The sequence below is a fragment of the Leucoraja erinacea genome, chromosome 31 (genome assembly GCF_028641065.1).
Source record: "Leucoraja erinacea ecotype New England chromosome 31, Leri_hhj_1, whole genome shotgun sequence".
NCBI lineage: Eukaryota > Metazoa > Chordata > Chondrichthyes > Rajiformes > Rajidae > Leucoraja > Leucoraja erinaceus.
Window position 1 is genome coordinate 27,095,193 of NC_073407.1, and position 18,686 is coordinate 27,113,878.

Consider the following 18,686-nt stretch of genomic DNA (forward strand, 5'->3'; position numbering starts at 1 on the left):
CGATTTTCCAGCATCTGCAGTTCCTTCTTAAACACTTATGAGGCATTTGGTTAGACACTTAAATAGCCATGGTATAGATGATATACACAAAGTGCTGGAGTAACTCAGCGAGTCAGGCAGCATCTCTGGAGACAAAGGATGGGTGAATTTTGGGTCGAGACCCTTCTTCTGACTGAGTCAGGGGCGAGGGAAACAAGAGATATAGATGGTGATGTAGAGAGACATAGAACAAATGAAAGAAAGACATGCAAAAAAATCGCGATGATCAATAAAACCGGCCATTGTTAGCTGTGTGAAGGTGAAGACAAGTTACAGACAATGAGACTCAACAAGACAACTTTGAAGCTGAGTGGGGGAGGGGTGGAGAGAGAGTGGGTGCAAGGGTTAGTGAAGTTGGAGAAGTTGTGAGACTGCTGTGCACCTGATAACTGCATCTCCACGCTGCTGAGGCACAGTCCTTGGTCCTCTGCTTTCTGCTGTGCTGATGCCAGCTGAGTACGCAGCTCCATCTCCTTCTTCTGGTGGGCTGTCAGCTCTAACTGCAGCCTGGCGATCTGGCCCGTGGCCAACGCAAGCTCCTCCGTCACCTTCACCTGCGTCACAGGGGGACAAAGAAACACACAGCCTTTTACTTCATGGGGTTAGGAGGCCTTCAAACATGTTGCCCCAGCTTCTCTCCCTCCACACAGCAGCTTAACAATTTATCTTGAATGGATATAAAGGAGGCATTCAACATTGTCAACTGTGTAAATCATTGCCTCAAACAGTTGTGGAGGCCAAGCCAATGGATATTTTTAAGGCAGAGATAGATAGATTCTTGGTTAGTATGCAATGTGTTTCTTGGGGTTATGGGGAGAATGGGGTTAGGAGAGAGAGATAGATCAGCCATGATTGAATGGCAGAATAGACTTGATGGGCCGAATGGCCTAATTCTTCTCCTGTCACTTATGAGCATGAATCTCAGCAGCTTTTTAAAACAAAACGTTTGATTTTGAGTTTCTTGTCCTGTTGACAGTACATGGGTGCAATGCAGCTCCACAATACAAACCTGGCCCTTCACCAAGTGCCTCCCGGTAAATAGGACTTCAGAGTTTGTTTAGTTCATTGTCAAGTGTACCGAGGTACAGTGAAATGCTTTTGTTGCTTGCTAACCAGCCAGTGGAAAGACAATACAATCACGCCATCCACAGTGTACAGATACGATAACATTACCTCTTAAAGAGACAAAGTGGTTGATAATTAAATCCCTTTAGACACAACTCTAATTTTAAGGTACTATAGCAGGTTCTATTATTATTGGTATATTATTGCCAGGTGAACCTGAGATCAGGAAAGCATCGTTAGTACACGAGATGTCCACTCAAGAGTCTATAACAGCAGAGAAGAAGCTGTTCTTGAATCTGGTGGTACACATTTTCAAGCCTGTATATTCTGCCTGACCGGAGGGTCATGCTTGAGAGTGAGTGTGGCCCTCGATAATGTTGGCTGTGAAGTCTAGGTGGATTTGGTTGCTGGGTCGGGGGAAGGAGAGGCTGGTTTGTGTGATAGACTGGGCTGCGTTCACAACTATGATGTGTCTTGCAGTTTTGAGCAGAGGATCTGGACTGTGTGAGTACCAGAGGGAGCAGTCTGCAGCTACCCTGTATAATGTGATAAATCTACCACACTCTGCTACATTCTACTACTATCCCCCTTAGATCAGCCTTTTATCTTCCACATTCAGGAGCCAGACTACCTTGTACTCATCACATCCTTCATCCCCATTATCATTTTGCTGCAGATCCACCAAGGTCATTTAAATTACGATCAGCAGAATTGAATGCAGCATTCTAAACAGTGTCTGGTGTAAACCTGGGCCTCTTTGTATTCCAGCTTCCTCAAGATTAAGACCAATATTCAACTAGCCCCTTTTGTTCCTCTCACTGACCTGTGCTGTTCCACCATTCATAGCTTCTTGTCATTTTGGACATACTCCACACTATTACTTGCATTCAAAGGGAATGAGTTCACACAATCTGAAGAAGGTTCCCGACCTGAAACGTCACCCCTTCTTTTTCTCCAGAGATGATGTCTGTCCCGCTGAGTTACTCCAGTACTTTGTATCTATCTATGATATAAACCAGCATCTGCAGTTCCTTCCCACACATTTCTTCACACAATCAACATTGGACAAACAAAGTGCCATTCAGTTGATCAGACGACATCCTATTGCAATGTTCCATTACCAATGTGCCAACTAAAATGGTAAACAAATCAGTGCCATTTTGGTGGTGCAGCGGTAGAGTTGCTGCCTCACAGCACCAGGTTCCATCCTGACTACGGGTGCTGTCTGTATGGAGTTCGTACATTCTCCCCGTGACCTGCGTGGGTTTACCCAGGGTGCTTCGGTTTCCTCCCACACTCCAAAGTCGTACAGGTTTGTAGGTTACTTGGCTTGGTAAAATTGTAAATTGTCCCTAGTGTGTAGGATAGTGTGAGTGTGTGGGGATCGCTGGTCGGCACGGACTCAGTGGGCCAAAGGGCCTTTTTCGGCGCTATATCTAAACCAGGCTGGAGCATGTCCAATTGCTCACTTACACCCTTATCATTCTGGGCCATTTCTAGATCTCGGTAATATCCACTGATTCAAACATCTCCCAACATCCGTCTGAAGAAGGGTTTCGGCCCGAAACGTTGCCTATTTCCTTCGCTCCATATATGCTGCTGCACCCGCTGAGTTTCTCCAGCTTTTTTGTCTACCATCTCCCAACATTCATTTGCAGTTTTGACTGTCAATAGTTCTGGCCGTTCTATCGAGTTTAATTTGTGTCACATTACTCAAAATTTTTGGCTTACCTAAACTTAAAATCATAGTTTGTGACTTACTCTTTCCCCCACAAATCTAACTTTAGCTGTAATACTCATAACTAAACCTTGTATTGTGCCTGGGAATCTCCACCACAATAATTACTGCACTTGTGTCTCAAACGGCTTTGCTTTCTTCTGGTCTGTGAGAAAATGAATCATTTTCACTTGGTTTTTGCAAAACGTTTCTCTAAATTCCAGTACCTTATTACCAAGAAGAGGAAGTTTGGAGAGAAGTTTGTTGTTTCCCAGTTCTACGCAGTCTCCACTGTCTATTCACCCTTACGGATGGTTGTAAACCCCACTGCCATTTCCTTTGCTGCTATGGGTAATCCCACCTTCCAACCTCCCCATTGTGCCCAACTTGTAATTAGATCTCAGTCTCGGCCAATACGCATGCATAGTAAGTTACTTCAAACCGCTGCACTAGATCATCAGTTCTGTCGTTTTTTTTAGATTTGATTCATTTTAGAGATATAGCGTGAAAAGAGGCCCTTCAGCTGACGGAGTCCAGGCCGACCACTGATCACCCGTTCACACTAAAGTAGGAGACTCGCTTTACATCGAGGTTATCTACAGATTATTTTCACGTTTAGTTCAAGAACGGGACATAAGATCATGTGATAGGAGTAGAATTAGGCCATTCGGCCCATCAAGTCTACTCTGCCATTCATCATGGTTGATCTATCTATCTCTCCCTCACCCCATTCTCCTGCCTTCTCCCCATAACCCCTGACACCAGCTCCTTATGCTGATACCAATACCCCATGGAATGGTATAGCCCTATACACCATTCTAACCACTCTTCCCCACCTTGTCACCACAGCTGCATGGTTATCTTTCCCCCAGTTTTCCCCATTATCCTTTGACTTGTACCAATCCCGCACGATACTTGTACCCTGCACAATCCCACAAACACCACTCGGTGTAGCACCCGCCAGAGAAGAAGCCAACAGTGCAATAGTTCTGAACCTATCCCCACTACTAACCACATATTAAGCATTAAATAACATCATAGTGCACCATCTACACAACCCTTTTACTTCACAACTCAATGACTCAGCACACCATTGACTAGCTCTATACCAAACACACAAAGCTCTCTAGCATAAACCAGACCTGGCTCTATACGATACATTAAACGATGCTATTGAACATCCTAAGTGATGCAGACCACAATCTCAGGAAAGGAGCAAGATGGGAGCTCTCCTCTCCTGCCCGAGGTTTTAGTTTAATTTAGTTTAGAGATACAGCACGGAAACAGGCCCTTCGGCCGACTGAGTCCGCGCCAACCAGCGATCCCCGTACAATAATACTATGCTACACACTGGAAAATTTACAATCACATCAAGACAATGAACCTACATACCTGTACGTCTTTGGAGTGTGGGAGGAAACTGGAGATCCCGGAGAAAACCCACGCAGGTCACAGGGAGAACGTACAAACTCCACACAGACAGCACCCGTAGTCAGGAGTGAACCTGGGTCTCTGGCGCTGTGAGGCAGCAACTCTACCGCTGCGCCACTGTGCTGCCCTACTATAATCTCGCACCTTTACTGTGGGTGGGTAGCAGTGAATAAGCAATCTGAGTCAACGCCACAGCTTGGGGACATTCCCACATATCCCGTGGCTTTGACATGCATGCTCCAGGGGGAGGGTTAGGGGAGGATTTGCAGAGAGATGAAGAGAAGAAGTAGCGGGTTAATGCTTTAATTACAATGAGAATAGAATAGTTTCTTTATTGTCATTGTAACATGGGCCATGTACAACGAAATTTAAAATGTCAGCCAGTCAGTGCAGCATTCAAACATTTCTAAAGCTAAAGCTAACGAAAACCCCAGGAGAAAGGGCAGGAGATGATACCAAGCACAGACTAAAGCAGCAAGATGCACACCCTCACCTGTGCTCTTGCCAGCTCCACTGGCAATGCAAGCTAGGAAGAGAAAGTAAACTGACAGTCAAGTGCGGCACGTACTAAGTGAAGATACGTACAGAGCAAGAACACAGAGTCATTGCGACTTTGAAACATCAAATATAATTGACACAGTTTCATGAGTTGACCATACACTGCAGAAACTCATGCTCCCTGCACTGATACACCCCCGGCACCTACACACACACTCCCTTCCTCAATCCCAACAAGTTAGACCTGCGATGAAATAGATTAGTACAGGTGTCACGGGGTACGGGGAGAAGGCAGCAGAATGGGGTTAAGAGGGAAAGATAGATCAACCATGGTTGAATGATGGAGTAGACTTTATGGGCCGAATGGCCTAATTCTGCCCCTATCAACATGAACATTATGCGTTCCCTAAATGTTTGTAGCAACTACGGTGTTTAAACATCTGAATAAGCAATCAAATACAAGGCAGCTGGTCCCAGCTGAAGTATCTGCTCATCCTGTCACTGAGCCACCCACTGCAGGCAACTGACGAAACAATGTCACTTATTCACTAATGTTATCTGGAAGACCTCAACATCGCCGTGAACATCCAAAGCCCTCCCACCATCAATGAGCACAGAGTTTCAGCACGGAAACAGTCCCTTCGGCCCATTGAGTCCACGCCAACCAGCGATCCCCGCACACTAACACTATCCTACACACACACGACAATTTACAATTTTTACCGAATTAGGTTAATCAGCTTGGTGTAATTGTAATTTGTCCCTAGTGTGTGTAGGATAGTGTAAGTGTGTAGGATCGCCACAGACTCACTAGCTTTTTGTGTCGATCTTCGGTTTAAACCAGCATCTGCAGGTCCTTCCTACGCAGAATGTGGAATGATTTAGTTCCAGAAAGGAAAAGTAAACACAAGGTCGAGGATTAAAAAGGTGTTCGGCAACTCGGGAGATTATTAGTTACTGTAACAGATCGAAGAGGAAAGGCATAAAAGGGATGGACTCAGAACTGTGAGTAAGAGGAAGTAGGGAGAGCGAGAGAGGCTGTACACAAACAGCAGTGAATCAGCAGTCAACAGAAGATGGTCAGAGGAAGGGATATTGCCCCACAATCACCTGCTGGAGGACCAGACTGTGACGGCCACCTGTTTAATATTACTTTTGTACTGCGTGTAAATTATTTAATACATCTGTAGCACTGACAGCAATATATCTGCCCCCCGGGTTGGTTTATTGTAGTCATGAACTTGAACAATTTGCTCAAGTTAAATTACATTGAATCTTGAATGCGGCAAATAATTAAAATTGACAGAAGTTTGCGTAGTATGAATTTAGCTAACTTTTCACTAACTTCTAATTGATATTTTTTACCAGAACAATAGTAGAAAATATGCCCTATTTTCTGACAGATTTTTTCTGTAAATTATGGCTCAAACAGAAAATTCACTCTGTACATTTGGAAGTTAAATGCAGTTACAGTCACTCAGCTCCATTGTAAACCAAGCTACATTTTATGATATAAAAGGACACAGAATGCTGGAGTAACTCAGCGGGTCAGGCAGCATCTGTGGAGAACATGGATAGGTGACGTTTCACAGAGTGCTGGAGTAACTCAGCGGGTCAGGCAGCATCTGTGGAGAATATGGATACGTGACCTTTCCGGTCGAGACCCTTCTTCAGATCCGAAAAGACACCTTTCCATGTTCTCCAGAGATGGTGCCTGATCTGCCGAGATACTCCAGCATTTTGTGTCCTTTTGTGTATTAACCAGCACCTGCTACTCTATATTTCTGCATTCTGTGATCATCATCTTCATTCTCTGCTGTTTCACACACAAACTACTTTGTAGCATGAGAAGGGCTAACAACCACAATAATCAGCTGTTCAAATGGGATTCAACACACTGACATTTAAACTGGTGTGGACCAAGATCGCCTTGATACAGAAAATGACAAATATTGGGTCACAAGAATACTTGCTTACATGTGCAATTGTGTTTTTGAAGACACATTCTTTGTCAAGTCCACTGACACTTGCAGTGAGGAATATCAACAGTGAAAGCCTGAATTATCACTAATTTCTTCCAGACTATGAAACAGAGATTCAAATGCACTGCAGCAGAGATGCTTCCCCTGAGGTGAAGTAAATGCCCGATGAGAACCCAGCTAAGTTCTCAGCAAGGCCATGCCTGGACTTGGGGCTCTGCCCATATCTTTTTGCTTTTTTTCCTGTATGCCACATCCCATTGTTAATCGAATATTCCTGAACCGTTTGCATTAATTATCCCACAGCTTCTGTCCCAATCCTCATTCCTCACAAGGATCCACCTCAGCTTCACCATAACATGGACTCATGTACACGGGTGCAAGAAACCCAAGCCTACCTGCTGCTGCTCCACCAGCAGGATGTGAAGACCATGTGATAGAGTCACACAGCGTGGAAACAGGCCCTGCGGCCCAACTTGCCCACACCAACCAACATGTCCCATCTATATGTCCCACCTGCCTGCGTTTGGCCCATATATCCCTCTAAACCTGTCCTATCCATTCTATCATTCCAATGTTCCATGACATATAACAGGTTGGAAAGAATTGTTTGTAGCACAATTAAAACAACCATTAACTTAACACAAGAGTGTACTGTTTGAAATATCAAAGCTTGCATCTAAAAGTGTTTGATTGGTCTTACTGTTGTGCAATTGCTCCCGCTATAACAGATCATTAACACAAATATAAAATGTATCATCTTAATAATAACATGTTGTAAGACTGAGCGCCATGTTGGTCAAGTCCAAAATCAAAGCTAAATGTAGACGGAAGCAGGGATGCACAGAGGAGTTTCAGACAGTAACAGTCAGAACAGCAAATGAACAAGAAACCCAGGCTTACCTTCTCCTGCTCTACAAGCAGGACGCGGGCTTGGTTATTCTCTGTTGAGGACATCAGAGAGTCGTTCCTCTGCTCCATCAACAAATTACTTTGCTCCACGTATCTGCCAGCAGGAGGAGACAAGCAATTATGAGGATGAAATATGGGCCGTGGGAATCATGGGAAATGAGAATAAGGGCTGTCTTTCCATGTAACAACTGAATGGCACATTGAACAGACGTCATGCATTGAGACAACAGGATACCAAATACAGAAGCACTTTCAGGAGAGGTTGGCCAGGCTGGGACTCTATTCCTTGGAGCACAGGCAGATGAGGGGGGATCCTACAGATCTTATAGGGGTGATCTCAAAATCATGAGAGGAATAGGATCGGGTAGACGCACAGAGTCTCTTGCCCAGAGTAGGGGAATCAAGAACCAGAGGTCATAGGTTTAAGGAGAGGGGGGAAATAGATTTAATAGGAATCGGAGGAGTAACTTTTTCACAAAAAGGGTGGCAGGTATATGAAACGAGCTGCCGGAGGAGGTGATTGAGGCAGGTACTATTGTAACATTTAGACAGGTACATGGATAGGACAGACTTAGAGGGATATGGGCCAAATGCAGGCAGGTGGGACTAGTGTAGATGGGGCATGTTGGCCGGTGTGGGCAAGTTGGGCCGAAGGGCCTGTTTCTACACTGTAAGACTCTACAAATCTATAAGAAAGCAAAATCATATCTTCAGGTGGATAAAACGCAAAGGTGGGGAAGTTAAAACAATCTGTCCCAGGATATTCAGTCATAGGAATGTAGCAGTAGAAATGTTCAGGACCAAGCAAGAACGGATCACATTATGGAGAGGAATAACCAGACGTAGAATTGCCACATGCAGACCAACAAGTTCACTTCCCAGTTCCATTCCCACTCTCTTGCCCCATCACAAAGCAAATTAGTATCCCATAAGTTAGACACAAAGTGATGGAGTAACTCAGCGAGTCGGGAGGCATCTCTGGTGAAAAAGGATTGGTGACTATCATGTTTTGGGTCGAGACCCTTCTTCAGAAGAAGGAATTGATTACCTAACGATGTTGGCAAACTTGACCTCACCCAGAGATGCTGTCTTTATCCCAGCAATCCCTTCCTCATGCTCTCTGTAAATCGCAACAATCTTCTCTTTTCCCAGTTAACACAAAATGCTGGAGTAACTCAAGGGGGACAGACAGCTTTTCTGGATAGAGGGAATGGGTGACGTTTCTGGTCGAGTCCCTTCGCCTGAAACATCTGTAACTTCTTCCTACACACTTATCTTTCTCCAAGTTCTGAGGAAGAGTAATGGCTTTGAAACGCAAATTCATTTTTCAATAGCGATAGGATCAAAATTAGGCTATTTGGCCCGTTAAGTCTACTCCGCCATTCAATCATGGCTGATCTATCTTTCTCCCTAAACCCCATTCTCCTGCCTTCACCCCATTACCCCTGACACCCGCACTAATCAAGAATTTATCTATCTTTGCCTTGAAAATATCCACTGACTTGACCTCCACAGCTGTCTGTGGCAATGAATTCCACAGATTCACCCCCCCTCTGACTAAAGAAATATTTGGCCCTGAATGTTGCCTAATATAAGTGTTTACAGCGTTTGGTATTTTCATCTCCAGCATCTGTATTGTTTTAATTTGTAATGATTTTTACAAAAATAAATCAGCTGAACAAAAGCAAAAGCATCCTTTAGTCTCAGAGTTACGGTAGTTTGATTCTTTCCCCTGTACCTTTGGTTTCTCTGGATCAGCTCACTGATCTTTCCATTCTGCTCCTCAATACGACTGCTTTTATCAAACACTTCTTGCTTCAGTCTCTCATTTTCCTAGAGAGGAAAGTAGCGGATATTAAAAGAAACAAAAAACTGCAGACAACCACTTTAGATCGAGGACTTTACTGCAAGTTTCTCTGGGCAGGGTCCTAAGCATGACTGCTACACTGTAGACCGTTAGTCCATCAGTTGATTAGTACGGGTGTCAGGTGTAATGGGGAGAAGGCAGGAGAGGAAAAGATAGATCAGCCATTATTGAATGGCGGAGTAGACTTGATAGGCCTAATTCTGCTCCTAGAACTTATAATGTCCTATAACTTATGAACTTACAAGAGAGAAACAAAGTGCTGGAGTAACTCAGCAGGCCAGACAGCATCACTGGAGTAAAGGAATACAGTGCATGTTTCAACGAATGCAATCAACCTGGCGTGCACAAACAGAAGATCAAACAGAACAAGCATGCCATACGCCATAATGTTTAGGACAAAGACCCATCATTTATTTATTTGCCTCTGTACTCTACACTTTGAGATTTGTAATAGAAAAGAATCACATGTGGTTAAAGCGCACATTGTCAGGTTTTAATAAAGGCCATTTTTATACATTTTGATTTCACCATGTAGAAATTCCAGCAGTGTTTATACATAGTCCCCCCATTTCAGGGCACCATAATGTTTGGGACACAGCAATGTCATGTAAATGAAAGTAGTCATGTTTAGTATTTTTTTGTTTGATAAAGAACTACAGATGCTGGAAATATTGAAGGTAGACAAAAAATGCTGGAGAAACTAGGCGGGTGAGGCAGCATCTATGGAGAGAAGGAACGTTTAGTATTTTGTTGCATATCCTTTGCATGCAATGACTGCTTGAGATTTGCGATCCATAGACATCACCAGTTGATGGGTGTCTTCTCTGGTGATGCTCTGCCAGGCCTGTATTGCAGCCACCTTTAGCTTATGCTTGTTTCGGGGGCTAGTCCCCTTCAGTTTTCTCTTCAGCATATAAAAGGGAGGCTCAATTGGGTTCTGATCGGGTGATTGATTTGACCACTCAAGAATTTACAATTTTTTAGCTTTGAAAAACTCCTTTGTTGCTTTAGCAGTACGTTTGGGATCATTATCTTGCTGTAGAACGAACTGCCAGCCAATGAGTTTTGTGGCATTTGTTTGAACTTGAGCAGATAGGATGTGTCTATACACTTCAGAATTCATTATGCTACTACCATCAGCAGTTGTATCATCAATGAAGATCAGTGAGCCAGTACCTTCAGCACCCATACATGCCCAGGCCATAACACCCCCACCACCGTGTTTCACAGGTGAGGTGGTATGCTTTGGATCTTGGACAGTTCCTTCTCTCCTCCATACTTGTATTCAGTTACATTTCTACATGGTGAAACTAAAATGTATAAAAATAGCCTTTAATAAAATCTGGCAATCTGCACTTGAACCACATGTATTTTTTTCTATTACAAATCTCAAATTGTGGAGTACAGAGGCAAATAAATAAATGATGGATCTTTGTCCCAAACATTATGGAGGACAATGTAGATGACGTTTTGAGTCGGGACCTTTCATCAACGGTAAAGTGGATGTTTCTCACTCCTGTTTCAACAATATATTGGTTCTAAATCACCCACCTCCCTCCTCAACAATACTATGGATGGAGATATTACCTTGTCTACAGCAACCTGGGAGAGCACTAAATGCCAGCCTTGTCAGCGACTGTCATATCTTTTAACTGAATAAAAGTAGCTGACACAGTGATTGCACCAACCTGTATAATTCTTTGGATATTATGCATTATCATGCTTGTTTCCATGGTGAACGATGAAATGCCTGGGATTGACGGCCCCGTGGTGTGTTTCTGCAGGTCTTCCATCTGTGACAAAGGACAGATCTCAGCTTCAATAAGATGCATCAATCCACTCGTAGTTACAGTCCTATTATCATCTTTTACCAGCACAATCATTTTCCCGCTTCACATCATTTACATCTTCTAAATCTGCATCCAAATCCCATTGAGAGGCACAAAGTGCTGGAGTAACACAGCGGGACAGGCAGTACCTCTGGATAGAATAAATGGGTGACATTTTGGGTTGAGACCCTTCTTCAGGAGAGTCAGTGGAGAGGGAAACGAGAGATATGCAAGGGTAAGGAATGAAAACGAGAGATCAAAGGGAACAAAGCTCAAGAAAAATGTTTAAGAAGGAACTGCAGATGCTGGAAAATCGAAGGTATATATCTGAGTTCCTTCTTAGAATAGAATATTGTTAGCTTGGGGAAGGTGACAACGAGGCATACAAGGTGGTTTTGTCGTTGTTTGTTCGTTTGTGTCGTCTGTGAAAATCCCACAGAGATCATTTTCATGAGAGACGTACTCATTAACTTCAGATATTCGGTGTTTCCAAACATTGTTCCAGATTTCTCTCGCCCGCTGGATTATTTGGACATACTTGTCGGCGGGGCTGTGGCTGCGTTTCGAGGTCTTGAGACGGAGGAGGACCCGTGGGAAGCGCTCTGGAACACTCGCCCGACTCCGGCAAACACCGCTCCTGAGCATATTCCTTGCAAATCTACGTTCTCTCAACAACAAAGAGGACGAACTGCAACTCCTGTGCCAAACAAACAAGGACTACTCTCGAGCCGCAGCCTTGTGCTTCACTGAGACCTGGCCCCGGACAATGAGCTGCAACTGGTTGGCTTTCAACTACACAGAGCGGACCGTGAAGAGGAGGCAGCGGAGACAGCACGAGGCAGTGGAATATATACTAAACAGGATTGGTGCAGCAACATCACCGTACTGTCTAACTCCTGCTCTCCCAATCTGGAATTTTTTTAAATAAATTGCAAACCCTTTTATTCTCCGAGGGAATTTACCTCTTTCACTCTCGCTGAAGTTTACATCCACCCCCACAACCCTGCACCTCACGTCTGAAAAAGGCTCGACCCTGCCTCATCACCCATTCCTTCTCTCCTGAGATGCTGCCTGACCTGCTGTTACTACAGCATTTTCTCTCTATCTTTGGCCTACTCCTAGTTTTTTTATTCATGTTAAATAATTGCCTTTGATAAAGAGTTTATCGACTAGATACATATCCCCATGTGAATACATCTAGCAATGTTTAATTCATTAAGACTCTGACTTTCCACTCCCCCTCCCCCTCTCTCTTACAACCTTTTGACTTACTGTTCTCTCCCCTCTGGTGGGGGCAGGTAACGTGATGTCTGTATCATGCCTAAAATTAATCCAGTTAAGATTAGTCCCTAGTTTGTATCCAGGTAGCTCCAAGCAGATCATCACCACAGCACTTGAGGAAATGTCCTCAGTTCATTGAATGTTTGGACAAACCCCCTTTAAAACGGAAACCTGCAGAACCTCAAATTCAGCTCACCTTCAGAGCAAGAAGGTCAATTTTATCTGATGCCTTGCTAATGGCCAATCGAATTTCAGTGTTGTGCTGGCGTGCCTCAGTCATCATGAAAGATGTGACGTCTCCACCAGCTGCAAAACAAGGGGAACAAATAAAATCACCTTCAAATGCTTCATCACCTGGGAAAGAGACCAAATGTTTAATGTAATACTCGGCAGACAAATGAAAGATTGCGTAACTAAAAAAACACGTCCACATTCCAATGTTTAAGAAAGAACTGCATATGCTGGAACATATCGGTAGACTAAACTGCTGGAGAAACTCAGCGGGTGAGGCAGCATCTATGGAGCGAAGGAATAGGTGATGTTTCGGGTGGAGTTGGTTTGTGTGCTGGATCCACACTGTACCTCGATGAAATAACCTGCACACATACCTTGGTACTGGGGTGCTTGAGCTGGGTACATCGGTCCGATTGACTGAATCTGTGTCTGAGCTCCATGGCCTTGTGCGTAACCATAGTGCATTCCTGTGTACGGCTGAAATAGAATCATTAGCAATTGTGAAAACGCTTCATAAAAACATTATCATGTACTTCCCACCACCATTCAGCCACTCGGGAATTCAATAACCCCTCCTTGCCGGCTACACGACAAACAAGTCGACACACCAACCAACCCGTGACAGCGCACACAGGCTAAACACTCATGAGAAAAGGTGACTCCATTAAAGTGGATAAAAAACAGGTTTGTGATGTGGACATTTTAATCCATGGCATTTGGTATGGTACTTTATTGTCGCTTTATTTTATTTATTTACTTTATTTGTGGGTGTGAACTCTGACTGAACAACAGAGTCCTTGCTCCCAAGATCTGGAATTCACTCTCAAAATTCCTCCACCTCACTCCTCTCCCTTAGTGTAGTTTATTTATTGTCACGTGTACTGAGGTACAGTGAAAAGCTTTTGTAGGGTGCTAACCAATACATGATTACAATCGAGCCATCCACAGTTAATCAGATACATGATCATATGTGATAGGACCAGAATTAGGCCATTCGGCCCATCAAGTCTACTCTGCCATTCAATCATGGCTGATCTATATTTCCCTCCTAACCCCATTCTCCTGCCTTGTCCCCATAACCTCTGACACCCGCACTAATCAAGAATCTATCTATCTCTGCCTTAAATATATCCACTGACTTTGCCTCCACAGAATTCCACAGATTCTTTGACCGTCTGACTAAATAAATTACTCGTCTCATGATAAAGGGAATAACATGAATAATGTTTAGTGCAAGATAAAGACAATAAGTCTGATCAAAGATCTTTGAGATGCATCTTCATACCCATTCCTTTGACCAAGCATTGTTGACCTGCCCCAACACCTGTGTAGCTTTTAAGTCAAATCTTGCTTCAGTACATTTTTTTTGACAATGAAAACAACTACGAATTATTGCCCAATCAAGTTTCAAATACTAAAATATGTGAAAGTATACGTTGACAAGTTTTGCCCCTTATATTCTGTTTGAAATGAATGAAAGATACAGCAAAGCACCTGGAATGATTGGGCACTAGCAGACAGTCCTTGCTGAGCGGGCAATGCAACAGGCATTAACGCTGCAGATGACGTCGGAAGCATACAAACTGGCACTGTTGATATTAAAAAAATTACGTCAGAAACAAAACTCTTTATTTCAGTTTAGATTATTGTCACGCGTACTGAGGGGCAATGAAAAGCTTTTGTTGCGTGCTATCCAGTCAACGGAAGGGTTACATGATTACAATCGAGGCATTCACAGTGTATAGATACACGAATAGGGAATAACGTTTAGTGCAAGGTAAAGCCAGTAAAGTCCGATCAAGGATAGTCCGAGGGTCACCAATGAGGCAGATAGTAGTTCAGCACTGCTCTCTGGTTGTGGTAGGATGGTTCAGTTGCCTGATAATAGCTGGCAAGAAACTGTTCCTGAATCTGGAGGTGTGCATTTTCACACTTCTATACCTTTTGCCCGATGGGAGAGGGGAGAAGAGGGAGTGGCCGGGTTGCGACTCATCCTTGATGATGCTGCTGGCCTTGCCGAGGCAGCATGAGGTGTAGATGGAGTCAGTGGAAGGGAGGTTGGTTTGTGTGATGGTCTGGGCTGCGTCTACAATTCGCTGCAATTTCTCTATTAACTTTATAACTTTTTATAACTTTGTTAACTAACAATTAACTTAAAAAATAAGTTTTAAATTAAAGTAAATGCTTAAAAATGCTTCAACCCAGCCGCTGAAGAGCAGGTAACAGGTACAAGGTGGTCTCACAATAAGCTGCGATGCCAAATAAATCAGGGTGAATTTGCACATTATCAAATTGAAATGCAGCCTGTACATATCAAATGATGATACAAATGTGATGAGCGATTTAGCGATGAGGGGCAAAGTGAATGACACTTGACCTGATGGAGGATGTTGTGGAGGTAGACTGTGAACCGGAGCAGCAGTGTGCTGGGCTGGTGGTGGGGCAGCAAGAGGCACTCCTCTCGAATGATCCTGCAGGAATATTAGAACAGAGGTCACACAAGGTCAGAAGTGATAGCACCAGAATGAGGCCATTCAGTCCATCTAGTCTACTCTACCACTCAATCATGGTTGATCTATCTTTCCTTCCTAACCCCATTCTCCTGTCTTCTCCCCACAACCTCTGACACCCGTACTAATCAAGAATCTATCTATCTCTGCCGTAGAAATATCCACTGTCTTGGCCTCCACAGCCGTCCGTGGAATGGAGTTTGTGCTACATGTGTGAACATTTTGCTCTCAAAACCAAACAGAATACAATTCACTGAATGGATTCATTCAATTATTTCTAAACCTGGCTGACGGAACAGGGTAGGCTTGCCAACATCTCACCTCAAGTTCAGAGTCGCTGGAGTCAGGCTGTGCAGAAAGAGCCCCAGCGAGAAATGGCATTGGTTGTCCCATTTTTGCCATTCGGGAAATCAGCTTGGCTTTAGTGGGACCAGGATTCTAAGACAAAAAAAAAAACAGGAAAAATAAGTGGAACCAAATACACGGATATGGTAACTGCCCCATGATTTAAGAAGAGAATCCACCAATCAAAAGCAGCAGGATGGATTAATTTGTTAATGAAAGGGGGAATGTTCAAGGTTTAACATTTCAATTTCAGAAATAAAATCATGGACATGTAAAAGATTAAGCCACTTCACTGGTTCCTTTGTTATTAGGTGAATCAAGGTGCAGTGAAATTATTTTGAAGGCCACCCATCCTCTGTAATGGCTCCATCTTTCTCTCCTTTCCTGCACTGTCTAACCTGCCAGACATGACCTGCAGCTCTGCATTGCAAAATGTTGGCATCTTCCTTCCTTTGTGTTCTTTCTCTTTGTCTCTTCTCAACTGCCCTCATTAAACCATCAATACTTTGTCACCAGAGAGTCCCTAGCTTCACCCAACCAGAGATATTCCTTTGACCAATCCATCCTCCTGCCAGTCTCTCTGCAACTTAAAACAAACTTGTCTTCCTTCTTTCACAGTTCCAACAAAACAATCCTCAACCCAACATGTTGCTGCCTGCTCCTTCTCCCACAAGCTTCCCAATCTGCAGAATGTTTCCAGCAATGTTCTTCTTTTAACAACCTATCCCTGCTTGTACCAAGATCTTATATGTTAATGCGTTGTAAGAGCAGAATAAGGCCATTCGGCCCATCAAGTCTACACCGCCATTCAATCTTGGCTGATCTAGCTTTCCTTCTCGATGACATTCTCCTGCCTTCGCCCCGTAACCTCTGACACCCATCTTGACCGTATTGATGCAGGGGCAACTAGAGGCCTTGTCATGAGTGTCAGACAGTGGGTATCTCCCACAGCAGAGTCCAACAACCTGTCCATTACATTTGACAGCATTACAAAGTGGGCCACAGCCAGACACAGGTCACCAGAAATGCCTGGCAGGACCTGCTACAGGCTCAGCCATATGAGCAGTTCAGATAAGAGGGAACTTGGCTGGAGATCGAAGGTTACACAGAAAAGCTTTCCTTCATCTATGGACATTAGGCAACGTTCCCGAAACCCTTCTTCGACTGATCCAAGAAAGGGAAAAGGAGGAGTAGCCGGAAGGCTGGAGGGTGGGAGGAGACAGCAGGGGAGCTGAGGAAGGGGAGGAGACAGCAAGGACTAACAGAATTGGGAGAAGTCGATGTTGATGCCCCCGGGGTGGACTCCCCAAACGGAACTAGAGGCCGCTGTGGCCATGGAGGAGACCCAGGACAGAGTGTCGGAGGCGGAGTGGGAGGGGGAGTTGAAGGCTGAGCCATCTCCCGGACAGCAGAGTCGGCGAAACGACAACCTCCCTGGTCTCCATTACATTAGACAGCATTACAATAGATGAGGTTGGAAGAGATGCAGGTAACTCAGGTCACCAGAAATGTTCCAGGTGCGACAGAGGTTTACCTGCATCCTCCAACCTCATCTACTTGATGTCAGCAGATCTATATCGCTCAGACCAGGTTGGGCATCGTTTCGCCGAGCACCTCCGCTCGGTCAGAGACTAGCTTATCCCTGGCTCAGCAGCAAATACTCCGCCTCACCTCCATGACCCCCCAAATGGAGGAACAGCACATTCCGTTTCTGCACCCCCATATCGACTTCTCCCATTCTGTTAGCTTGAGGTAGGTGACAAGACTCCTGTGCCTTCCGGCTAACCTCCTTTTCCCTTTCTTGTTTCTGAAGGAAGAATAAACCATAGAGCCACCCGCTGAGTTTTCCAGCTTTTTGCACAAATCTCAAAAAACTAGAACAAAGTGCACCATACTGTCAGTAGGTTTTACTCCTGTGTTTAGAGAACAAGAGGTGAAAAATACTCTGCAGCTTGATTTTCATCCAGCTGAAAAGCAGTTCTGAAAGCAGTTCGAACAAAAAACCTCAGAAGCTTCAACCCAACATGGACAAAATAACCCACTTGATTGTCACTGTATTCACCATCTTTATATTCATGCATTGTACCAACTTGCCATGGCAACAACATATACCACCAACAAACGTCACTGTCTTCCCAACAGTACCACCTAAACCCATGACAACTACCATCTAAGAGGACATGGGTAGAAGGCACATGGAACCATGCAGGTTTCTCTACATCAATCTAACTTGCACATACATCGCCATGCCTTAACCACTGCTGCCTCTAAAATCTGAAATACTTATCCCACAATGTAGCCCTTGAACAAAGAAGCTACGCACACAAGGTAGCTTTACACATCCTTCTCACGAGCATTCATGGATTAGAAATAAATCCTCAAGATAGACACAAAATGCGGAGTAACTCAGCGGGACGGGCAGCATCTCCGGAGAGAAGGAATGGGTGACATTTCGGGTCGAGATCCTTCTTTAGACTAGACCCGAAACAGCAAACCCATTCCTTCTCTCCAGAGATGCTGCCAGTCCCGCTGAGTTACTACAGCATTTTGTGTCTATCTTCGGTTTAAACCAGCTTCTACAGTTCCTTCCTACAGAAATAAATCCTCGACTTGCCAGCAACTCCTGTAAGCGAGTAGAGAAATAAAACAGGCCAAAGTGCCACATTCAGCCATTGTTACATGAACTTTGCAGAATATATTAGACATGAGCCAAACTACTGAACACATTGTTATGGATGAACATTAACAGGAAGTTGATGTCTAATCAATTTATCACTTAAAGGACGTCAGAAATAATAGAATATTATTAGGACAGAAGGCTTAATATATTAATAGCCAAAATAAATTATACTTCAATAACTGAACCAATCCCCATACTTACAGAAAGCATGTCGTTTAATGAATTAGACTTTGCCCGTACATTATTCTCCCTGAAAAGAATGAATAATTGAAATATAATTATGCTTACTGGTGGCAACA

At 44.0% G+C, this 18,686-nt stretch overlaps 1 protein-coding gene across 1 annotated transcript in view; it reads right to left on the reverse strand.

Moving 5' to 3' along the window:
- fkbp15a (FKBP prolyl isomerase family member 15a) overlaps positions 1 to 18,686 on the reverse strand; it is a 50,113-nt gene that overhangs the window by 12,598 nt on the left and 18,829 nt on the right. The window contains exons 11-20 of the mRNA XM_055660384.1: positions 18,589 to 18,637; positions 15,684 to 15,800; positions 15,230 to 15,323; positions 14,347 to 14,441; positions 13,227 to 13,329; positions 12,815 to 12,924; positions 11,197 to 11,301; positions 9,380 to 9,474; positions 7,633 to 7,735; positions 422 to 593 (exon numbers count right to left, since the gene is read on the reverse strand). Of these exons, the coding sequence (XP_055516359.1) occupies positions 422 to 593; positions 7,633 to 7,735; positions 9,380 to 9,474; positions 11,197 to 11,301; positions 12,815 to 12,924; positions 13,227 to 13,329; positions 14,347 to 14,441; positions 15,230 to 15,323; positions 15,684 to 15,800; positions 18,589 to 18,637 (1,043 nt within the window). The remainder of the gene's footprint in view (positions 1 to 421; positions 594 to 7,632; positions 7,736 to 9,379; positions 9,475 to 11,196; positions 11,302 to 12,814; positions 12,925 to 13,226; positions 13,330 to 14,346; positions 14,442 to 15,229; positions 15,324 to 15,683; positions 15,801 to 18,588; positions 18,638 to 18,686) is intronic.